The sequence below is a fragment of the Olea europaea genome, chromosome 8, assembly GCF_002742605.1.
Source record: "Olea europaea var. sylvestris chromosome 8, O_europaea_v1, whole genome shotgun sequence".
NCBI lineage: Eukaryota > Viridiplantae > Streptophyta > Magnoliopsida > Lamiales > Oleaceae > Olea > Olea europaea.
In genome coordinates, this window is record NC_036244.1 from 8,755,733 (window position 1) to 8,781,568 (window position 25,836).

At 32.1% G+C, this 25,836-nt stretch overlaps 1 protein-coding gene and 1 long non-coding RNA gene across 6 annotated transcripts; both read right to left on the bottom strand.

The window, feature by feature from the left end:
- Positions 1-4,403: 4,403 nt before the first annotated feature.
- On the bottom strand, positions 4,404-18,591 carry LOC111398743. Of its 4 annotated transcripts, none has more exons than XR_002703391.1 (4): positions 16,129-18,584; positions 15,903-16,041; positions 14,212-14,319; positions 4,404-4,958 (listed from the first exon to the last, which is right to left on the bottom strand). It is a non-coding gene; the product is annotated as an uncharacterized LOC111398743 (long non-coding RNA). The 4 variants fall into 4 exon arrangements; XR_002703392.1 differs by lacking the exon at positions 4,404-4,958 and adding an exon at positions 5,052-5,167 and having other exon boundaries at positions 16,129-18,585; XR_002703393.1 differs by lacking the exon at positions 4,404-4,958 and adding an exon at positions 15,577-15,661 and having other exon boundaries at positions 14,027-14,319; positions 16,129-18,591.
- An 821-nt stretch (positions 18,592-19,412) lies between these two features.
- On the bottom strand, positions 19,413-25,319 carry LOC111398744 (LRR receptor-like serine/threonine-protein kinase FLS2). 2 transcript variants are annotated; one of them, XM_023025809.1, is made up of 10 exons: positions 24,806-25,319; positions 24,556-24,711; positions 23,529-23,621; positions 23,375-23,449; positions 23,040-23,177; positions 22,846-22,953; positions 22,599-22,751; positions 22,352-22,498; positions 19,546-21,720; positions 19,413-19,440 (listed from the first exon to the last, which is right to left on the bottom strand). In XM_023025809.1, exons 3-9 carry the CDS (start codon positions 23,572-23,574, stop codon positions 19,571-19,573), a joined length of 2,817 nt encoding a protein of 938 aa, XP_022881577.1. In that variant the 5' UTR covers positions 23,575-23,621; positions 24,556-24,711; positions 24,806-25,319; the 3' UTR covers positions 19,413-19,440; positions 19,546-19,570. The 2 variants fall into 2 exon arrangements, with proteins under 2 accessions (XP_022881577.1, XP_022881578.1); XM_023025810.1 differs by having other exon boundaries at positions 22,846-22,920; positions 24,806-25,318.
- Positions 25,320-25,836: the final 517 nt, after the last annotated feature.

The following is a 25,836-nucleotide window of genomic DNA, read 5'->3' on the forward strand; positions in this document are numbered from 1 at the left end:
TGAATTGCTGAATTATGAGTCAATTCCTAATTGTACTTGTGGATGTTTACAAGTAGCTAATGATTGAGTAATGAAGTTTTTATTGGGCTTAATGACTCATATAAGGGGATATAGGCACAGATTCTATTAACTAAGCCGTTTTCTAATTTGAATGAAGTTATTTTTATCATTCAACAAGAAGAAAAGATGAGAGAAATTTGAAATGATGGCTTGAGTAGTGATTCTATAGCAGTGTTGAGCAGAGGTAGTTTTAGAAAGGTAGTTAAGCAACCTGCTGGATCACATAAAATGGATACGTACTATTGTACCTTTTGTGAAATACCTAGGCATTCTTAGGAAAGAAGTTTCAAGGAAAAGTCAAATAGACCTATGTACTTAAGATACAAGTCTGTCGGTAGAATAGGCCTATTGTGAAGCAATTTCCATAGCTCCGACTTCTGAGTAGGAATTTGTAAAGGACAAACCTCAAATGCCAATAACTCATGAGAAATATTCTAAGCTATTGGCACTTTTGAAGCCTACCCCTAACAATCAAACATTCATCCCTTCGGCAATTTATGTTCAAACCATTTTTTAACTATCTGATGATGGAAATATCCACAAAATCTCAGTATTTGTCTTTTTTAATTCAAAACCTTATAATACATCAGGTGCTCCTTAGATTTTGGATATCGGAGGAATCACATAATTTGCTCCAGCTCATTGTTTCATTCTATTTAAGCCCACGCTTCATTCTCAGTAGCATTACCTAATGGAGAAATAGTACATCTCACTCATATAGGAACAACCAAAATCATAAAATCTCTTATACTTCGTGATGTTCCATGTGTTACCAATTTCTCTTTCAAGCCGATCAAGTTTGAGTTTGTTTTTTAGTTCAATTTACTGGAGTTTGGGTAAGAAATTAAATTTTAGGTTCCTCGGTTCGGGTCTTGGGTTATCCAATTTAACATAGCTCAACCAATCCAGTAAATTATAAAGTATTTAAAAAAAAAAAAATTAGTACTTAAAAACCAAAGACCTAAAAATCAATTTCAAACATTTCAATTTTCTTCTTTGCCTCTCGTCTCATCTACCTCTCATCTTCTCTCAGTTTTGCTCGTGCCTCAGCCTCTTGCCTCGATTTTTTAATGTGGTTTTTATTGATGGGGGAGATTCCCAATTACAAGGTAGCGATTGCTGAATTTATAATTTAAAGAATTGCTATTTAATTATCCAACTTAATGAAATTGTACGGTGTAAGTATATGGAACTGATTTTTTCCAGTATAGTTGGCAATCCTATTTTTTAGAATAGAGCGCTTGAAATATGAATTTAAAAGGTATTATTAGTGTTTGGGAATTGGTCTGTATTTGTGAGTTTGCAATTAGAAGTGCATAAATATATAAATGTTATTATCAGTGTTTGTGAGTTATGACTATTATCCTTTTGTATAGTTTGGTTCTTCCAACCACACGTTTATTGAAGTCTATAAAGCACATATTCTGTAACTTCAGTTTATTTCATGGTGGTACTAATAATCTTTTTTTTTTTGTGGTGGAACTGACGTAGCGGAAGTTATAGAGAAGATGAACAAACCTCACAAAGAAGAAAACTCACGAAAAGTTTTATTTCATTCAAATCAATTTGCGGCCTCAAGAGGCTTACAACGTATTTATAGCAAAAACCTAGAAGATTCGGAAATTAAATAATAATAGAAAAAGATTTTTTTCCCAAACATGGAAAAAATCAAGATAATGACAGAAATTAATAGTCCTAATCTTCGGGATTACTCTCCCACAAACGGAATGTAAATCTGAATTTATTTGACTGAGATATACTCAAAATAAGAATTACCAAAAAAGGTCTAAACGAAGGCCTAAACAAAGGAATTTGCCCGAAATTGGTCCTACGTCAAAAGCAAAGCCTTTGTGTTTAACTTTTCAGCCCGTTTCCAACTAAATTAGACTACAAATTCGTCAAAAACGGACAACTCCAAATTTCCTCCAAATTATTTTTTCTTGCGCTGGTGCCACTTTGCCATGAAGTCCCATTCCTTTTGCACCACATCAGGTACTAATTCAAGTTAATGTGTTTTGTTGTTATTTGCAAAAGCCTAAAGTAAAATGGACACGGGTGCAATATTCTTGCTTTCTTATGGTGCATTAATACTTCTGTAGTTTTAGTTGGTTGATTAATCTTTTTTGGTAGCTATTGTTGTGAGTGAAGAAAATGATATGGTAGCTCTATTAAATGACACATGTATGCTATCATATCTTCTTCCACATCCCCTGTCACCATCATGATAGTGAAAATCTAATAGAATAGCTTCATGTGTCTAGGATTTCTTCGCATTATTGGGCCCAAGGGATGATCCAAATGTTAGATGAAAGTGTAACTAGTGTGGAGTGGATTATGCTTGTGGCTCTAAGTATGTTACAAGCACTTTGGTGACCACTTCACAAATAATTGTAAAAAGTATTCTAGTAAATTGTAGGATAAGAAGCAATAAATCATATCTTTTGAGAATCGAAAAGAGGGTAATGGGAGAAACCTTGTAGCTATTGGTCATAGAGAGGAAGAGGTCAAAGTTTCATGTACTAAGATAATAATAGTAGATGAACTACCTTTTAGGATTGTTGAAACTCGTGAATTTAGACTCTTTTGTAGTGTAACATGTTCTCAATTTTTGATCCCATCTCAATGACTCTTGCTAGATACATTTGTCAATTATATTCAGATGAAAAACTGAAATTGAGAGATATCTTTTTGTTTCCAAAAGCTATACGCAACACTGAAGTCATCCAAAGAGTTTAACTTGATCAATCCAGTGGGAATTGCCCCTTATAAGTTGTTATAGGAGATATCCAAACTATTGAGTTGATGTAGATTTGAGAATGTTGCTGGAATTGTTCTGCTAAGATTGTTGATATTCACAACCTTCATGTGATTCTTAACATATACCAGAATGATGTCATGTTGGTGAATCTTGGTGAAGCAACATCCAACAGCACCAAAATACGATTATCTTCATATAAGGCACTATAATGACATTAAGTCAAAGGACCAATTCAACTATCGAACGTTAGAGATTAACCATTGACTCTCAAATAGTTATCCATGTGAAATATGTGTTGTGAGTCTCCAATATTTTGTTCTCTGAATAAAATATCCATGCATCCATTTAAATGTCAGCTACTCACTTCACAAGTGAGAAATGTCATACGTGCTGGTTTACCAGTAATATCGATATCCGTTTCTTGTCGTTGCTTATGTCCATGGATAATTTAAGATTTAATCATATGTAATTTGTTTCTCGCAATCTCAATTCATTTTGATTAACAAGTTATCAAAATTTAAATCTATTGACTATATTAATTTATTTTTTCAGAATAATAATTCAATTAAATAATATATCTTTCATAAATAACATGCATTAATCATATTACAAGTATTTACATACGAAGTTGATTGGACCTACAACATAACACTTACACAACCATTAAGCACCTTTTTGGATATCTTTATTGGAATTAAACTTGGAAATAATACACATATATTAGTTGGAATATGTCTTATAAATTTATTAGAAATATCAAAAGACTTCATATTGAGATGGTACTTGTTGGCAACTTGAGAGTTCCTCTAAAAGCATTATCTCTAAAGTAGGCACCTTTGAATCTAATATTGTTCTTTAACAACCAAGTTGGCTAATCTCTCCCCAAGTTGTTACATGAGAGATCAAGAATTCTTAAAAAGTGAGGTAGAGTTAGATGGTAATTTGACCAACTGAAAACCTCTTGTTGGAAGTTAGAGACCCAATTTCGTAACTCACTACAAAAAAAACCTAGTTTTAGAGACAGAATTATGTGTCATTGAAGTCCCAAAATTCGTTGGTAATAACTTTTAAAGATGGAATCCATCCACTAGTAAATTCAACAGTAGACATCGCAGGTAATTATAGCGACGAATTTATATTGACCGCCTGTAATAGTAAGGGAAAATGTGCGTCACTGTCCACCAGCAAAATTTGTCATAGCTAATTGGTAACGAAAATTTCGTGACTAATCCGCGTGTGATTAACGTCGATTTAATTACTTGTTCCTAAAATAGCTACAGATCTCTGTTCTTGTTTCCGTCCGTAACTACCAACTATTTCCTATGGAACTAATTGCTCCTAAATAGCTTCAAATCTTTCGTTTCTATCTTCATCACTAACTATCAACATATATCCTACGGAATTAATTGTTCTTAAATAGTTACGAGTCTTTCATTTTTTCTGTCGCTAACTACCTACATATTTCGTACGAAACTATTTGTTATCTTATTTCTATTGTGAATTTAAAACTATTTAAAAAGTTAAAATATATAAAATAAAATCATAACTGAACAAATATGAAATACAAATATTTACATTCCATTAATTCAAGGTTTGAGTAACACAAAATTAGACCAGTTTTGCTTCCATTTCAAAAGTCAATACTAAAATTATATACATGATCAATTAGCAAAAGGAAGCTTTACACACATTCAATGGTAAATTTTTATGAAGAAAATAAACATTTACTCTACCCAACCATAGAAGATCATCATACTCAAATGACTAGTCTCGTGATCCATTCCTTTCTCCCAACATTCGAAGTATGGTTTGTTCGAATTCAATGCACTTTTTCTCTTCTTCTCGCCTAACATCTTCCATTTTTTGAAGTAATCCATCATTTTCCCTTGTAAGTTCATTTATCTTTTCACAAGCGAAATGAAGTTCCTCTTGTAAAGTGACGAAATCAGCGTGTCCATGGAAAACTAGGTGAACCCGATGAGGTGCCATCTTTGTGCAAAAAATTTTCATTGTATACCAAGCTCCTATAGGCAACCACCTTTATGAGGACCTTGAGTTGTCTCACACCATGCTTAATGTCAATTTCAAGCCGTGACCCATTTGAACCATATTTTTCATGAATTGTATTGTCATATTTTACCTGTAAAGCAAGAAGTAGCTCAACTTTATAAAGGAAAAAAGGCGTGAATTATTGTATATTAGAAGTGAAACTAGTAACATTGCATACCGTAGTAGCTAACACTACTATCCTTGCTAATGCCCAAAATGCAGACAATCCAAAACCATAAAAATTGGAGGGTCATTCAAGCCAAAACCACAAAAGCATCTTTTGTGCAGCACCAATCAATTCTAAATAGATGTTGATTTACATCAAACATCAATGCCAAGGAATCAAAATGTATTAAACAATGCTATCAACAAATCATCCAAATTTCTTTAGACCCAAGATGATAATGGATTAAAATCTTTTTAGTGCTACAAAAATATATAACTTTAGTTAACTTGAAGATACAATATAAAGTTCTTTATTACACATATATTAGACCCTAAGAAAACCAACAATATATAGAAACATGATAGAACAAATGACGTGGTGACACTATTACTTCTAAGAAGTTTCGTCGGAGTAACTTAATGTACATGAGCAAATAATGAGTTCATGAAATCTCCAAGAAGGTAATCATGTTGGAAATTTACTTAAACATGCACAGCGAAAAATAAAACAAATTTCAATTCTCACCAAGGATCTCTTTTGTGTTCAGATAGAAACTATGATAGAAATTGTACATTTCTTTAATTTTACAAACACCATTGCTATTATTCTATTCTACCAATCTTGATCTGCCACCCATAGCTATCTAATTGTCTATCCTCCAATGGAAATCCATATAGGGAACAAGATTGAAAGAGAACTAGGGTTTACTTTTTTTACGCTAGCAAGAACAATGAAAATTCTCTATAAATTCTAAACCCTAGCTGCTTATTTATATAAGCCCAAATGAGCTTGGTCCATCTCCTGACCCGGTCCAATATTTAATTAACTCATTTAATTAAATTCGGTCCATGAAGCATATAAATAAGTAACCCAATTAATTAATCTATCCAATGCTTGATAAATTAATTAATTGGTAAATCTTAATCTTCTAGTTTTCTTTTTGTGTGTGACCTATTAGGTTCCCAATCACAATTTCTAACCATGTCAATTATTATTTTGATCTAATCAAATTGATAAATTAAAACACCCCTTTTAATTTATCATCAATTCACATTCGTCGTCCCATATTGACATCTAGTAATGTGTTAGGACAATACATGTGACGAAAAATGTCACATTGTATGATATAACCAAACTTATTCGTTTACCATGATTATAATCCCTTCGTCAATATGATCCGATCAGTTAGGAGATATAAAAGTGTGTCAATTTCGATTATCGATCATATCTTTCATTCCACTATTAAGTCAATATAAGTCGAAAACTCATTTTCAACTTATGAGTACACTTTGGCTAAAGATTTCGTTATCAGCTTAATTGAATGAAATATAGATCATAACCTCTTATTATTTAAGAGTGACGAATCCTGTTTTGGTCATTCACAACCTTCATATGGTTATTGACATACTCGAATGATGTCGTATTAGCGGCCCTTAGCAGAACAACATTCAACATCACCAAAGTATGAATGATCTCATATATGTCACTATGATGACCTCAAGTCAAAGGGTCAATTCCACTACCGAACGTCGAAGATTAACCACTGATACTTAGATAATTATCCATGAAGAATCTCCCAGCGGGACTTCAATGTTTTGTTATATAACAAAAATATTCACGTGTTCATTTAAGTGTCACGGCACTTTAGCTTGTGAGATCAATTACTTTACAAGTAAGAAATACTACACGCGATGGTCTATTCGTAATAACGATATCCGTATCTCGTTATTGCTTACAATCATGGATAATTTAAGATTCAATCATATGTAATTTGTATCTCACAATCAAAATTCTTTGTGATTAACAAATTACTAATATTTGAATCTACAGACTCTATTATTTAATTTAATTTAATTAATGAAATAATAGATCTGCCACAAAATTGGATCAACTATATATTCAAAATGCTTATGTCCAAAGTTAATTGGACCTAGGACATAACACTTACAAACTCCCACTTGAACTAAATCTAATCACTTATGTATCTAATATTATAAGAATCTACATGACGATCATGTTTATACTACGACAATTCTTTGTTAGTGGATCTGCAATGTTATCAATTGTGGAAATTTGTTCCTTTCTTTACGTCATTTCTTTTTATTATCTCTCGCATGAGATGACACTGCCTTAACACATGTCTAGATCATTGATGAGACATTAGTTCCTTCGCTTGCGTGATGACTTTATTGTTATCACAATACAAGGGATTGTGGCTAATAATGTAATGAACTACTCCAAGTTCATTAATGATTATCTTGATCCACATTGAATCTCTTTGCTGGTTTTGAAGCAATCATGTATTAGGTTTCTGACATTGAATCAACGGTTGTTTTAGGTTTGGAACCTTTTTAACATACTGCTTAAGAGTAAACCGATTTCTCTATCTAAAATCTTCTTAAGATTTTATCTATGCAGATTGGGATGAGTTAAGTAATCTTTCACTTCTATCTCTATAGATCTTTCATGAAGAGATCCTTCAACAACCACAATTTCAACGGTTGAAATGTAGGATATCATTTCTTGTTAATAATATGTCTTACATATAATATTATGAATGCGACAATACTTCCACCATCTTTTTGTAAACACACAATTTCTCTTCATTTTTTATAAAATCAAAACTTTTGATTTTTCCATCAAATCGAAGATTTTTCAACTTCAAGAGGCTTGCTTTAACCCATAGCCATGATATGAAACTATTGCAACCAAAATTCGAATGGATTTCAGCATGGCTACGAGCAAAATGTTTCATCAAGGTCAACACTTAATCTTTTGCTACTAGCCTTGCTTTGTATGAACGGATATTCCCATCCATGTCGACCTTTTCCTTATAAACCATTTACAACATATGGGTTTTATCCCATCAGGATGGTTGACCAAGGTCCAAACCTTGTTTTAATACACTGAGTTCATTTCAGATTCCATGGCCTGCTCTCATCTATTTGAGTCAGCACTTGTCTCTACTTCTACATAATTACTAGGTTCATCATCCTCAATTAAAAATACTTGATTATTAATTGTGGATTTGCGCCTTCTTGAAGGTCGAATGATCCTACTAGATTTAAATGGAGCTGTCATGTCCCCAAGAGTCTCTATTTTCTGATCAAGAGTATGTCCCTTATTAGGTGTGGGATCAAACTAAGATTCATCTACTTGGTCAACTATATATGTGGATACTTGAACTCTTTCAAGTTCTATTTTGTTCCCATTGTCTTTCCTAGATAAACATTTTCTCTAAGAGGACGATATATCGTGAGGCGAAGACTTTCTTCTCAACAAGTTTATAAAATTGATATCCAAATCTTTATTTAGGATATCCCACAAATACGTATTTATCGAATTTAGTCTCAATCTCATCCGATTCAGTGCATTTCAAATAAGTGTCATAGTCCCAAAGTTCCATATGAGATAAATTGGGACTACTGTCTTTTCATGGCTCTCATGGAGTTTGGTTAACTGACTTTGATGGGACATGATTTAGTGTGTAGCATACTACAATCAATGTATAACTCCAAAATGATTTTGGGAAGTTTGCATGGCTTGTTATTAATCATACGATATCAAATAGTTTATAATTCCTCCTTTCAAATACACTATTATGTTGCAGAGGAGTCCACCGCAAGAGAATATCATTCTCTTTTAGATAATCTTAACTTTTATTTGTAAGATATTTCCAACTCGATCAAATCTTAATGTGAGGGTATCTTTCCCTATTTGTTTCTCTACTTCTAGCTTGAATTCCTTGAACCTTTCAAGAGCTTTATGCCTGAATTTAATTAAGTGTACATGATCATTGATGAAATAAGAGAAACATCATCTGACATTAATTGACGTGGGCCCATATACATCACTATGTATTAGGCCAGTAATTATGCAGATCTTTTTCCTTTTCAAGTAAAAGGGATTTGGTCATTGTGCCAAACCGGCATGATTCGCACTTGTTAAATGATTCAAAATCAGTTGACCCCAAGTATACATATCAATGTAATTTCAGAATTGCATTTCATCTATTGACCATGTCTACAATGCCAGATTTAGGTATTATTCAGATTATCACTTTAATGCCTCTTAACTTCTATACTCATTATAGAATGCTCAGCATTTAGAATATAAATATCATTTTGTAATTTGCTATAACTGTTAAGATCTTTATCAAGATAAATAGGAACAACAATTGTCCTTAACATGAAAATAGTTCATGTCCGAACATGTAATACATTTAATGTTCCAGTTATATTGGGTATAGAGTAACATTTTTCTAATTCCAATATTAAGCCTAAAAGCAATGGCAAGAAGTATGCTCCTACAAGTAATGTAGCAACCTTTGCTCATCTACAACGTTCAGGTCAACTTCTTCCTTTTATAGTGGTCTACTTTTACTTAGTTTCTCTATATTTACATAAATATGAGTTCCACATCTAGTATCAAATACCTAAGAAGCTCATGAAGTAGGCATAAGCCTTGCAATATTTTTCTCAATGACCTTTCATTCTATAATGAAACACAAAGGTCATTAGATTTGGTATTGATCGTCTTAGTCATATTGGATGCTTTTCCAAAGCTCCTTTAGACTTTCTCTTAATACCTTTAGAGGAATCAATGGCTTGGCACTACTAACTTTGATATTGGGTTTAAAAGTTTTAAGCATGTCAAGCAACTTAATGAGTGTGCATTCGAACTTATACACATCATAATGCATAATTAGTATGAATAGCTTTCTAACAGAGATGGCAGAACTACATAGTTCATTGCTGAATCTAATTGAGACAACTTCTCAATGCTAAACATATATGAGCATTGACTGAAGATCCATCTATCATTTTACATCGGTATAGTCATTTTTCCATCTATCATTTTACATCGGTATAGTCATTTTTGTAACTCAGGTGACATAATGCAAACATCACACATGTCACGGTACTATTGTCATCACAGTGTTATTATAGCAGTCACCTCTTCCTTAATCGAGTCATCAGCAGTGTCTCTAGAAAGAGCTATTTAAGGACATAACCAATTTTCTCATGCTTGAGGACATTTATTTGATCGTAGTGCCAATCAAGAAGATTTGGTATGATTGTTGGCTTCCAGTATGCCTCTCAAATACTTATGGTTACTCAAGATTCAATATAAATAATGAAAAGAAAATAAAAAAATATATAAAATGCATCAATTAATTTAACATTGACTTTTATTAAATTAATTATGCTCCCACTATTTAACTCAAATTTATGACCCCCTCACATAAATTTATGAAATCCATACTTGACTCTCAGTGGGCTGGGATCACATTTGTTAAATTAAGACCTTAAGTGTATTCAACAAGCCTTAATAAAATATTTGGGTAGACAATATTATCAATTGTATCTCCATACACCTCCCAAATCATTAAACTGACAACTCCTTATCTTCACACATCTTATGGGTTAGCTTAACATATCTCCAAAATTTATCTTCTTAAGTATAATAAACAAAAGATAAACTTTAGTTAAGTTGAGACCATCATTCAGAAATATTTAATATTTTATAGTGTCAAATATATCCCTAATAAACCAGCCTTGAGTATATAAACAAATTGAGAAGATTTGAGACTCTAGTTTTTCATTATAATGATAGAAGGCGAATGTAAAATATGACTTAATATTTTATTGAGGTGTTTTGTATTGAAAGGTCTCATCGTAGCAATCATATATATTTTATTATACATCTACCATGCAAGTAAACATATATATAATATAATATAATAGTGTAGACGATTAACTTTTACTATCCAGTCTTCCCGAGCTATAAGGAAGACCAGTTGGTCAATTCCTAGGGGTATAGCATTGATCAGTATCAATACACTATCTCCATAGTTTTCTCCTCTTCTTAAGTCTTCAATCAGTCCAGCTACAACCTGTATCCTATTCTAGTTGGCACGTGGACTAAATTAAATTGGATTCCCAGACCCTTAGTAACAATAATAATAACGAACTCGCAAATCCAAAATGATTAAGAGCTTATAGGCCCACAATAATAACGGACCCACGGGTTCAAAACAATTAAGAGCTCGCATGCCCATAAAATGACAAGAATAAAATTGACCATTCCACATATCCATATAGTCAAGTCCATAATCATCCATTAATAATACATTCATCAAATAAATGCATGCCTATATAATATCTAATATTATATGCAAACATGTTTCAAGTTTGTAGCAATTAATGTCGTCTAAACTATTTTAGACAAATGGATCAGAACAATTAAATAATCAATTAATTTAATTTGCAAGAATATTTAATTAAAATCAAATTTTAATTAAATATCGAATTAGAGTCTAACTCTAATTCCACAATTATAGGGCGAGACTATTTAATTAAAATCAAAATTTAATTAAATATCAAATTAGAGTCCAACGCTAATTTCAAAACATAAGCAGATGAATTTAAACAAATTCAAATTTGAATTAAATTAAAAAAATTAGAGTCCTACTCTAATTCTAAGATTTAAGGGCAAACCTATTTAATTAAAATCAAATTTTTATTAAATACAAAATTAGAATCCAAATCTATTTCAAGAAGAATTTTATGGCGAGGCAATTTAATTTAAAATCAAATTTCAATTAAATAACAAATTAGAATCCAATTCTAATTTCAAGAACATATTAGGGTGAATTATTTAATTAAAATCGAATTTTAATAAAGTACTAAATTAGAGTCCAACCCTAATTTAAATTGAATTAAAATTTTAATTTAGTATAAAACTCCTAAATTAACATTTTATGTTTAAATCTGATTTTAGTGAAAATATAAAAGTCGTCAATCCTAAATTGAATTTTAATTGGGACAAAATTGAAATATAGATCAAATCCATTTAAAATCAAATTTAAAACCATTTTAATATTTAAATTCAAAACACCTTTTGAAAATTACAATTTGACCCAAGTTTCAAATTAATAGCAAGTCCTTCAATTTGGAAAATTGCATGACAGACCCTTCATTTAAAATATGCAAACTTACTCCATTTTATAATTGTAGGTGGCCCCCGAAATTTCACAAATTGTAGAGAAAGGCCCCATCTCCAAAACATTCACCCAATTGAAAACCCTAACCCTGAAATCCTTTCATCTCTTTGGTAGACGCCAACATTTACCGGCGTCATTTCTACGTCATGAGTGGCGGCTCATAGCCAAGGCAGGAAAACAGCGCACACTTACTGCTGCAAGATTCGGTTTCGATAAATAGTAGCGGCGATGAGCGTCGCCGTTGCATCTGGACCTAGTGCCATTGCAATCAACATTGGTATCCATGGATGCAGATTGAGCATGGCAACGCGCCACCTTGCGCTTCTTTGCGCTCGGCAGCATGAGCCGCCATGTGCTACAACGCCATGGCCGGTGGCAACTGTTGCCGCCTATCGTCGCCAATTCGCTTCTAATTTTCATTTTTTTTGTTTTCAAAATAAGATTTTGAATATGAAAAATTATTTAACAAATTTCCAAGAAAAGAAAATCAAATTTCATTAATTGCTAGAAATTAGAAAAGGTATAATAATTAACTTTTGATTGCCAAAAAGACATTAAAAAATTTCTAAAAACACAAAGTAGGTTTTGATACAACTATTTTGAATTTACTTAAACATGCACGATGGAAAATAAAACAAATTTCAATTCCTACCAAGGATCTGCTTTGTGTTAAGATAAAAATTGTGATAAAAATTATACATTTCTTTAATTTTGCAAACTCCTTTGTTATTATTCTGTTCCACCAATTTTGATATGTCATCCATAGATATTTAATTGTCCAGTTTCCAACGGAAATCCACACAAGGAATAAGATTGAGAGAGAACTAGTGTCAACTTTTCATATGCTAGCTAGAAGAATGAAATTTCTCTACAAATTCTAAACCATAGCTTCTATAAACAGGCTTGGCCCATCTCCTAACCTGGTCCAATATTTAATTAACTCATTTAATTAAATTTGGTACATAAATTAATTAATCCAACTAACTAATTTTGACCTATAAATAAGTAACTCAATTATTTAATATATCAACAACGCTTGTTAAGTTAATTAATTGACAAATCTCAATCTTCTAGTTCTCCTTTTGTGTGTGACCCATTAGGTTTCCAAACACAATGCCTAATTACGTGAATTATTATTTTGAGCTAATCAAAATTGATAAATTAAAACATCCATTTTAATTTATCAACAATTCTCATTCGCCGTCCCAAATTGACATTTAGCAATGTGTCAAGATGATATAGGTGACGGAAAGTATCACGTGGTATGACAAAACCAAACTTATTTGTTTACCATGAAATTATAATCATTTCGTCAATATGATCCGATCAATTACGAGATGTGTCAATCTCGATTATCGATCATATCTTTCATTCTACTATTAAGTCAATGTAAGTTGAAAATCCCTTTTCAACTTGTGAATACACCTTGACCAAGGATTTTGTTATCAAATTAATTGAATGAAATATGGATTATAATCTCTTATTATCTAAGAGTGACGAATCCTCTTTCGATCAATCACAACCTTCATATGATTCTTGACATACCCGAATGATGTCGTATTAGCGGCCATTGACAAAGCAACATCTAACATCATCAAAGTATGAATGCCCTCATATAAGGCATTATGATGATCTCAACTCAAATAATCAATTCCACTATCGAACGTTGGAGATTAACCACTGATACTCAAATAGTTATCCATGATCTCCTATGTTTTGTTCTATAATAAAAATATCCACGTGTTCATTTAAGTGTCATCACATTTTAGCTTGTGAGATCACATCTTACTTCACAAATAAGAAATGCCACACATGATGGTCTCTCCATAATAATGATATCCATATTTTGTTATTACTTACGACCACAGATAATTTAAGATTCAATTATATGTAATTTGTATCTCACAATTACGACTCTTTGTGATTAAAAAATGACCAAGATTTGAATCGATAGATTCTATTATTTAATTTAATTGAATATTAATTACATAATAGATATGCCATGAAATTGCATCAACTATATATTCAAAGTACTTTTGTCCAAAGTTGATTGGACTTAGAGCATAATATTTACAAATCTTTCAACCACCATTTAGTGTCTAGAACTAGCTAGCTAATAACATGACATTTACAGTGTAAAGTCTAATGAAAACGAGATTTTTTTCTACTTACCCACACAATTAGTGACTTGATGTCTAAGAAGTCTCCTTCTCCTTTGTTTCGACGGTGTACACGTTCGAATAACTTTGAAGCAGTATGTGGCTTGCCTAATTTCTCATGCTGAAAACAACAATAAATGAAGAGTTTAGTTTAAAAGATTCTTGATTAGGAATAAATCAAATAGCATGTCATGCATAATATATATAAATTTCACGTATTGAAGTCATGATTTCTCTATCATTATGTGGATAAAAAATTAGCATTTAATTCGTGTATATGAAGTACTGATGCAGACAAAAAGAATTAGTTAAAATCTATCAATGCAAGGAAAAGAATTAGCTAACTGATTTCTACTATTGAAATTGATGACAGAATCAGCTAGTTGTTTGAGCCTCTTGCTTTGTAGGTACAATAAATCCTCAAATTTTTTCAAGGCTCCTAATGGTGGACTAACATCAAGCAGCTATACAGTTGACAATAGTGTAAAAGTTGTGAAGTGAGTCAGTCTCCAGTATACAAGCTCAATCAACTAAACATCTTCTATTTCAAATCTAAAATGGAGTCAGCAATAACATAGATATAGGTTCCTCCACTACTAAGCTTTCAGCACACCTGCCAATCGTGAAAGATGAGTTAGAAACAACATCTACAATTATTGGTTTGTATCATTCTGCTTTCAGATCTGTTAAAAATGACCAAAGATGCACCAAAGAGCAAGTGAGTCTAGTTATAAATCATGATATGCAACCTACATCAGATTTGGCTCCAGATAGGGGTTTGCACCAGGAGTTCTGAATGCAGGCCATTTTTATAGGAAAATCGACTCAAAAACTAATTCATTTGAAAAAAAAAAAATTTTGAATTGAATGAATTGATTGTTTAACATCAACTAAATGTAAGCCATGGGTGCTATTAGGGGTTTGCGTACTGATGTTATGAATGAGCTTGGTCCTATTATCACAACCAATTTTCGGATGATTGGAAAATGGAAATCTAACCACTTCAATTCTTATTTTGGTGCTGAATTCCATAATTACCCATCACCCTATATGACTGGTCTAACTAAATAGAACCCTATATAGAGCAATTTTTGATTCAGCTGAAGTCCTCACAGGTAGTTTCTCGAATTTAGAACCAATAACATAGAAATAGAACTAAAGAAAAAATGCTAAACTTCCAAGGCAAAAGAGGTCTCAAATACAATACAAGATTGTCCAATACAATACAAGGGGCTTCCAACAGAACATATGTGTCCAACAGGTCAGGGCAGCAATCAATACTTTTAGATTGAAAGGAAACAAAATAATAATAATAATAATAATAATAATAATAATAATAATAATAATAATAAAATTTCAATCTAATCCAGCAGATTACAAGGGGCAACACTCAGGTTTGGTTAGGAGATTATGCTTGTCATTGACATGGCTCAAGCTGCTGTAGTATATCCAATTCCAAGTTCCTGATTCATCATTTGTCAAAATTACTCAATTTGTCAATTATAGTTACCAACATGATTTTACTATGTACCTAAATTTTTTAACATAGATAAAAGTTCCTGATTCATCATTTGTCAAAATTACCCAATTTGTCAAATATAGTTATGAAAAAACATAATTTTACTATATCACTAAATTTCTCAAACATAAATAAAAGAAATCAGTAAAACTAAATTTCTCAAACATAGATAAAAGAAACTCCACATGTGAAATTACGAATGGGCACATTCACTAGAAGTTGAGTTGGCATACACCATTATCGTGTCTCTCGAACCAAAACATCACCCAGCTTGTTGTCCAGCCTGGCCATTATTCCCTTTTCCACAAACATGTCAAATGTTTCCTACATTCAGCCAACGAAAAATATGAACAATGACGAGAACAATAAACTAAAAACTTGAACTAAAATTGACAAGAAAAATAATAGTACAATTTTCTACTTCACTTGCACATGTTGTGAAACCATCACTACTGTCAATGTCCTCCAGTTGTGTATTTTCTTCGACATGATGCCTTTCAGAATCTACATCAAAGATCCTAGATTCAGCCACATCCACTTTTTCAGCCCCAATATCATTATGAACTAAATTTTGGCCATCAAATTCTGAATTTATTCGAATAGGTTTTTGGGTAGATGGTAGTTGATCCTCTTGGAATGCAAGTTCCACCCTCACATTACACTCTTCATTCTCCGATATGATTCCTTGTATATTGGGAACATTTTCTTGCTTTTGGGTTCAAAACCGCCCACCAATCAAGTCTATCTCTAGCCTTCGTTGGAAAACGTGTGTAATATACTTGTTGAGCATGATGAGCCAGTATAAACACATCATTTGTTGGTAATTTCTTCTTATGATTAAGCTCGATAAGTAAACAACATAAGAAAAACATAAGAAAAATTAGAAAATCTGAAACTATACTAGTAAAATTTCCCAGATTATTAAATAGCAAAAACAAGAAATCATCAATAAAATGAAGCAAGTCTCTACTCACAATTTAATATTTTTTTCCCAGACCCAAAACTATGCAAGTCTATATTGCACTCTACAAGGTAAAAACAGATATACATTCTTCCACAATACTCCAAATTTCTAAGCATTTTCTCTACTTGAAATTCCCCTAACACTCTCCTTAATTTACTTACCTGCAGGGGCGGATCTAGGAAGTTTACACATTTAGTGTACATCGAAATAACATGATATTCCACTCTATTATTGCACTATATCCCATCAATCTTAACTTAACAATAGAGATATAATATGTCTGTCAACAAAAATTATGAAATCTAGTCTCATTATTCAAAGGTTGTACTTTGCCATTTACTAATTAAAAGCTCCGTCATTCAAAGCAAGCCTATGAAACCTGACCATCTACTACAAATGCAAACTCACTGATTCAAAGGTTGTATTTTGCCATTTACTAATTAAAAGTTCCAACATTGAAGGTAAGTCTCAAATATAAAAAACCTGATCTTCCACTACAAAAGCAGCATGACCTAGTAATCCTAACTTAAAATCGAAATAGGATACTAACTATCAACAAATATATGAATTATAACGGATTATGCTTTACCTAAATACAAGTTCCCTCCACTACAAAACTCACACAAATTCAGCCAAATGCAGTCTAATGAAATTCCCAATACAACTTTCTGGAGAAGAAAAAAATTCTAAAGGAATTAAATCTTAGACAGCTTAGCTCAGAGAAGATTCTCAATAATTGATGATTGATACTATATCAATCAATTGAAGGTTAGCATCGGCAATGCCCAGTATTTCGAGAGACACAGATGAGTAGAGCCATGGGAGAAATGTAGAGTGAGGGGAACGAGATGAGCCATGGGTTTTGCCCCCCCTACTTTCATATTTAATTTAGAATTAAATCATTTTCTAACAAGACAAGTTGTAGGAAATATTTTACAGTTACAAAAATTAATATGAATATGTTACAAACAAATATTTAGTGTATTAACAACGAATAAATCTGTAGGTAAATTTCAATTAATGTTTTATTTTATTTTTTTAAATTTTACAATCATTAGTAGTCACAATCTTCGCTGGTAATTTTTATATTTTTGTATATATTTTTTAAGAAAATTTACCCACGGGTTAAAAACGAAATCTAAATTGCGGCTACATTTTGTTGATAAATTCCATTGCTACCACATTTATTTTATATTTATAGAATTTTTGTAACATTTCGTAGGAAAATCGTGGGAATCTGTCACTAATAGCAATGGATGGCTTCCGTTGGTAGAAAACTGTCTCTAAAGCCTCCATCTCTAGTAGTGACTCAATACTTGCTATTACTTCATTTTCTTCGGCAAATATGAGACAAAGAGTTGAAGGATTAATTAAAGCCTCAAAGGAAATAGGCACGTGAAAGTTGTTACTCAAAATGGAAATATTCAAGTGAAGTGAGTTTCGAAGGCAAAGACACATCAATTTCTCCAGACTTATTCCTCGATACTTCAATCAATAAGAAGAGATGTCATGTTCTCTAGATATGATGGGATGCCACAATTGCGAAATTCATACCCTTCCATTTTATATTGGTTCGAATATGATTGCAACGGAGCCGAGGAAAGTGTATAGAAAAGATTACAAGTAAAAGTAATTCTACATACTCATTTCTACTCAAATCCACCTCCTCAAGTTTATTAAGTTGACAATACCCAGTTAAATTGAACACTAACCAACCAAACAAAGATAAGAAATATTGGGGTTGATTATAAAATTTTTATTAACGAAGTTAGCTTTCCTTCCAATACAAATTGATACTTGGATTCATTTTTATTTTTCCTTACATATTATTTTGGATTTACTGGTAAAGCGAGCAATTATCTTCTTATGGTTTTCTTAACAAATCTAAGAACAACTACATCCTCCTTTTAGGGAGATATATGTACACTTGCTTATATATATATATATATATATATATATATATATATAACTGAACAACTACTTTAGGGAGATATATGTACACTTGCTTATATATATATATATATATATATATATATATATAGTGTGACCACTTAGCATTTATCAAACTTTTATTTTTAAATTTCTTTATAAAACAAATAAAGAGAAAGTTCAATTGAAATAGAAGAGAATTAGTGAAATTCAAATTTGAAACTAGAAATAATTGAAGAAAAACACACAAACATATAGAGAAACTTATATATGTCATGGTCCTCGCAGATATATAAATAAAACCTTTAGAGATTGGGAGGTGAAAATTTTGCCTTGTTGGGATGAGTGCCATTGAGTCCACATCCAGGCAAACATAATAACTTTGGAGAAGTCATTACTCCTATACTTTGAATAAAGTTTGCATCCAGAGAAGAAAAGTCCAAAAACGATCCTCCAAGATACAATTACTTTTCGTAACAAGAAAACCAAACTGAATAATTGGTTGCACACTCTCTCTTTGGTAAAATGTGACTAAAGAGTAATGCACAAATTCTATATGTGGACAAAGGAAAAAGGAATAAAAAAAGAAGTTCTAATATAAATCATTTATTAAACTATGCTATTTTAGAAATCAAATCCAATGTTGCTCCTTATTGTTCTTCTCGAATAAAAACATTAACAGGGAAACAAATCACATTCCCATCTATTAATATAAGTATAGAATTGAAAATCATTTCATACTTTTATGATTGAATATGCATACACATAGCCATCTTGGCTTCCTACCATGCTGTTATATTTAGCTTTACTGCTTCATTACTTCATCAAATCTAGAAAGAAAAGTGACAAGATTGATGAGATAGATTGTAAATACGTATTAGTTATAAAAGTTAGTATAGTATTTAATAATCTTCATACAGAATTAAAGCAAATACCTTGATTTGTCCAGAACACACAGCCTCAAAAATGGTATATATAAACCTCAATGAAATGAAACCATGCTTTTCTCCAGTGAGGATTTATGGATAGAACTATAGCAATGCAAAGCACTACACATAAATAAGATATGACCAAGCTTATGTAGAAGAACTCCATGTCCATGAAACCGCTCTCCTCACTTTCATCATCAGCAGATGGCAAGATAGGTGTTGATCCCGTGCTAGTACAGTCGTTAGGTAATGGACGGCCACAAAGATAAGGATTTCCCTGATAACTACCTTCATCGAAAGTTCCAAACTGACCTTTCTCTGGTATCATACCTGTTAAATTGTTATGCGCCACACTGAAGACTTCCAAAGTGTTTAACTTGATCAGACCAGTGGGGATCTTCCCGCCCAAGTTGTTATAGGAGAGATCTAAACTCTCTATCTGACGTAAGTTTGAGAATGTTTCTGGAATTGTTCCAATAAGATAGTTGTACGACAAGTTGAGCGAGTGAATGTCACTTAAATTTCCAAGGCCATCTGGAATTTCACCATGTAATTCATTGGAAGACAAATCAATTCCTGACATGTAATTCAGGATGTCACCTTTGTAAATATAAGAATTTCTCTTTGTCATGAATGTCGCTGTTGTTGGCTCATAAATTACATTGAAATCTCCAGTGTCGTCGAAATTCACGTGATAGGCCCTTTCTGACTTAACCGTATTCATGTAAGATAAGAGTGATGTAAATGAAGACATCAATGATTCTTCAAACCTTCCAGACTTCCTGGTGAAGTTACCAAAGCAGTGCGGGATTTGACCCGAAAGAAAATTAAAAGAAAGGTCCATCATGCTTAGATGGTCCATATCACAAAATTGGTGAGGGATTTTGCCTTCAAAATGGTTATTGCTGAGATGAATAATGCTCAGGCTTGATAAATTGCCAATCCATTGAGGGATATTTCCGATGAACTTATTCCATCTAAGATCCAGTGACTTCAAAGAAGAGCTATTATAAAATGTACATGTGAGCTCACCTTCCAATTGGTTATTGTTTAGATAGACATGACTTATTGTTGATGGATTGAAGCAAGATGGGATTGAACCACATAACTTGTTCTCAGACAAATCTAAGAGGCGAAGATAATTGAGATTGCAAATTCCTTCTGGTATTGGACCCTCAAACTTGTTGTTGGACAGAGAAATTTCATCCAATACTGTCATATTACCCACTGATGTAGGAATTTTGCCCGACAAACTATTGTAACTAACGTCTAACACTGTAAGAAGGATGGTAGACAAACTCCTTGGAATGGTGCCTGAGAACTCATTGCTATCCAGAAGTAAAAATTCCAAGTCTGGTAGGTTGATAGATTCTGGAAATATTTGTCCTTGCAATTTATTATTCGATAATTTGAGAAAATTCAGAGAAAAGCATCCCATAACTAATTCCTGCGGTATTGTGCCTGACAAGTTATTGCTGGACAAGTCTAAAAATTCTATATATTTTAAGTTACCGAAACTAGAAGGTAGACAACCATCAAACATATTTGTTGATATGTTTAATGCGACCAAGTTTGGAAAAACTGAAGTTATATTAGTTGGAACATGTCCATTGAACTTGTTATTAGATATATCGAAAGTCTTCATATTGGAATTGGTGCTTGTTGGCAACTTGAGAGGTCCTAGAAAAGCATTATCCCTCAGGTATAGTTCCCTAAGTCTTGTGTTGTTCTCCAACAACCAAGTTGGAAAATTTGGTCCTATGCTGTTATTTGGGAGATGAAGAAATCTCAAATTGGATTGATAGTAAAGGAAGTTGGGTAATGATGGATGACCTCTTGTTTTCGACATACTAAAAACCTCTAGTTGAAAATTGGGAACCCAATTTCCCAACTCGTTGTCATTTATTATTTCATTGTTTTCCAAAAATAAAAACTTTAAGTTTGAATGATTAAAGAATGCCTTAAAAGAAATTGGAACTTGAAAGTTGTTACTTGAAAGGGAGAGATATTCAAGCGATGTGAGTTTCGAAAGTGGGGGGGAGGCAATATTTCCGGTGAAAGAATTGTGTGAGAGTTCAACCAATCTAAGAGATATCATATTTGCAATACATGAAGGAAGTATTCCTTTGTACTCATTCCAACTAAGATCTAACTCTTGGAGGTTTTTAAGCTTACACAACCCTGCAAATCAAACGAATACAATTACTACTTCAAAGCCCACCAATGAAATAGGGAATATAAAGGCTTTGCTTATAAAAAGAAAGCATTTTTTTTCCTTGTCTCTAAACTTACTTTCAAGTAAAAAAGTTTATTTTTTAAAAGTGATTTTTTTTATTGGTGAAAGACGGCAATAAGTTATTTATTTTGAATGTAACTAAAAACTTTATTTATTTTGAATGTAACTAAAAACTTACTTATTTCCACTCTCACCAATTAAAAAAAGGCTGTAGATTGTAAAAGTTAATTTCTTTTAGGTAACTATCAGCCGAACCTCTTCAAATTATATTAATTAGAAAGTCCTAATTGACGAAGTTAAATACTTTTGTTGATACAAAATGGATGTTTTTGTACATTTTTATTTTTCACATATTTTTCTATACAGTGAGGTAGTCAGTATCTATTCTTTTCTAAAACATCTTACAGTAATTTTGCATCCATTACAAGAGAATCGTGAGATGACTTTGTATTCAATAACCAAAATTCAATTGAGAGGCAAGGATAGTTGTAAAATTGTGTAAATAGAAATAATTTGTTAATCAGTATGCCAAATCATGAAAAAACATTGTTTACCAAACAAGCCTTTCAAATTTACCTTGAACCGGAAGGGTGCCTTTGAGTCTGCATCTGGGCAAAGATAAAATCTTGAGGGAAGATAGTGCTCCAGTACTTTGTAGAAAGTTCCAATCCACGTTAGAATAATCCAAGAACAGTCCCTCCAGTCGTCTAAAATGGCTCAACTCTTAAACATGTAAGCAATGGAATGTGCATTAGAATTGGAGTTCATATTGTAATTAATATTACAATTTATGTGACTAGGAATTACAATTTATTTGGCTTACCATAAGATCCAATACTTCCATTTACATAATTGTTCCGAAAATAGAAGTGCTTGAGGTAAGAGAAAGCCTTTAAAGATTGCACCATGTTGCTAATGTTGGAGACATACAAGTCATCTAATTTTAGCACTTGGAGATGATGCACACTTTTGATGCCTGAAACGTAGAATTCTCCAGGGTAATATTCAAGTTTAAGCGTATTGACGTCCAATATTCATAAAATAGAAACTTGAAAAACTTAGTTGAGTACCTGTTGGAAGTGTGAAGTTGTCAACCTCATTACGACTTAGATCAAGCTCCTCCAAATTACTCAAAGCATGTAAATCTAGATGAAGGTAGAGAAATAAACATGTACAAGCTAAATGTGAAAATAATGATTGAGAAATTAGTTTTGTTTGGCTCGTGTATGAAAAATAAGGAGGAGTTCTAAACTGCAGGACTAACCTTTCATTTGGATGGTTCCTTTTAGTTTATTGTTATAGAGATCTACAGACTTCAGTGATGATAGCCCATGAAGTGAGGAGAAAATGCTATTATTGAAGTAATTTGATTGTAAACTAAGGACCTTCAAATATTTTAGACCTGTTTGTATAACCAAACCCACAATAGGTTACAATACAATATCTGATAAACAACAAACTTCTATTTAGTGAAAGGAAGGGCCCGGGAGCAAAATGCCATGAATGCTTTTGTTCATATATAATAAGGCACAAGTGAACAAATGAAAGAAAAGGAAACTAAAAATGAATGAGGATAAAGAATGAAATGGGATGACATACCATAAATGGAACCCAATCTTCTAAATCCATTACCACTTAGTTGGAGCTCCTTCAAATTGATAAAATCATTCAGATCTGTTGAAAAACATAAGATATTTTGAAAAGGTCCTTTGGCCTAAAAACAATATATCATGCTTGTGGAAAGGAAACTCACTTAGCACAGATAGAATATCATCGTCGATAATCCCGTAATTACCCATAAAATCAAGAACTTCCAGCTTGGTTAATCCGAAGAGTCTTTCACGACCTACACAATGATTTTTAGTAAAAAAAAAAAAAAAAATTATATGTTTCGTCAAAGGTATTCAACATTGAAAAGATGCCCAGAGACAATAATTAAACAAAAAGAAAGGTGTATTCCATAATGAAACACTGAATAATATTATGGCTTCTGTTTCATCAAGCTATTAAACATTGAAACACAATCATAATGGACGAGAATCATGAAAATAATATTATGGCTTCTGTGGTAAGGTGTATTCCAATATTATAGATGAAAATGTCTTTTTTGTTGTACTTTCAAGTACCAAGCATACCCTTAATCATTGCATTTGAATTACTTGGGGTGATTAGCACTCCCTATTAATATCTATCTCAATACGATTAACATGTACATTTAGTGACGCTAAATTTACTAGGAAGGAATAAATGGCAAATGTTTTAATGCAATAGGAGAGAAATTTGCATAATTTTCAAGTTACAGTGTGGTAAGTAGATTGATCTAAAATGAAACTGAGATCTTCATTTTTATAAACAACTTAAACTAATGATAAAATCTCAAGTTTAGTTTCTGGCTTTTATATTGTTTTTTTTTCCTTTTTTTTTTCCATGGACTATGTTTTCATATTCATAGAATTAGTAAAAGTTGGAGCTACGTTATCTGGTCTTCACTCCGAAAATTCTTGCACTTTTATGTTTTTTTCTCAAAAATGTTGTATTGTTACTGTATTTTAAAATTATTTACTCCCTCCGCTTTTTCTCATAATACACTAATAAGGTTAAATTGGTTGTTTGATCTATACTGTTAATAGAGAAAATTAAAGGTTTAGAGAAATTTCTTATCTTATACTGCAACAAGAAAAGTTTAATTATAATAAGTTGATTTATTGTCTAAAGTTCGTTCTTCGATAATTACATGATCTACGAAATAACCACCAGAATTTGAAGTATTTTGAACTTACTATTGCCGTAATTTTCTGTCTCTAAAAGGCTGCTTCGAAATCTCAAATGCTTGAGAGAAGAAAGCTGACTAAGAGATGACAAAATTTTGCGATGAAATGAATTGCAACTCAGATCAAGTGCCTCCAAATTTCTCAACTTCGACAATCTGTCAAAACCTGCAACAAGGTTCAACATATCTATATTTATCACTCAAATGAAATAGGAATAATAAAATTGAAGCTACCTAATTAAGGAGAGATAACATCATACCTTCATTCTCAATCCAACCTACTAACTGATTCCACTGCAAAGAGAGATGTCTAAGCTTTTGAAAGGGAAGAAATAGAGAGGCATTAAAATACCAATCTCCTAATTTTCAATCCCTAACGCCATCAAGATTAAGTTGGGTTACTCGTTTAGTTGTGTTGCTGCATTCAACCCCTTGCCATTGACAACAATCAGTTTCATTCTCATTAACTACCCATGAAGGCAGCGATCTTTCATCTGGAAAGTTCATGTTTACTTTGAGGTGTAAAAGAGCAATCCTTTCTTCCTCCCAACACCCTAAACAATACCATTCATTTAGTGATGAAAGCACCATCATCACTAACATTACCCATAACTTTATTCCCATCTTTCTTAATTCTCAACACACTTCACCTGCAAAAAACTCTTATATATGTTGCTTGGTGGATTTTCTACTTTGGGAGCTTCCCTTTTTAAAGGAGAAACTTGATGTACGGCAGATTGACTGGAACTACTACTATTCATTTTTATGACTTTTTCAACGTATAATATTGTCCTTACGTTATTGTCCAAACTCCAGGAAATTTCCTATAAATTCCAGATAACAAGACATGTAGATTTTTTTCTTCTTTTTCTTTTCCTTTTTTATTATTTGGTAAGAAATTAAGATTCATGATATTCTACAATCATGTCTTGACTAATTAATGGTGAAATGAATTCTACCATATATTTCCTTTCACTAATGTCACAAGCCTAGGGACCGCCTGAGGAAAATGATGTAAATTATAATGAGGAGACTTTGACTTGGGATTACTAAAATGTTAAAGCCATTAATTTGACGGAGACTTTGACCCCCCAATTTTTTTTTTTAAATATTTATAAATTCATGTTTGGTATTGATTGAAATCCATATTTTATTCAAAATCAAAATTAACAATTAATTTCAATAACATATTTCATGGGATCCACAATTTTTTTAATTTTTATAAAGTTCTACTAAAAATATCGACTGTTTATCACGATGCAATATAGGTGGCAATATGGTATTCTCCGAG

Bases quoted from the DNA above. Each gene is read 5' to 3' on its own strand.
- LOC111398744 (XM_023025809.1), bottom strand. From the start codon at position 23,574: ATGGGTAATTACGGGATTATCGACGATGATATTCTATCTGTGCTAA. The intron at 23,178-23,374 runs GTATGTCATCCC...TTATACAAACAG, and splicing joins AAGATTGGGTTCCATTTATG to GTCTAAAATATTTGAAGGTC. The intron at 22,752-22,845 runs GTACTCAACTAA...TCTACGTTTCAG, and splicing joins CAACTTCACACTTCCAACAG to GCATCAAAAGTGTGCATCAT.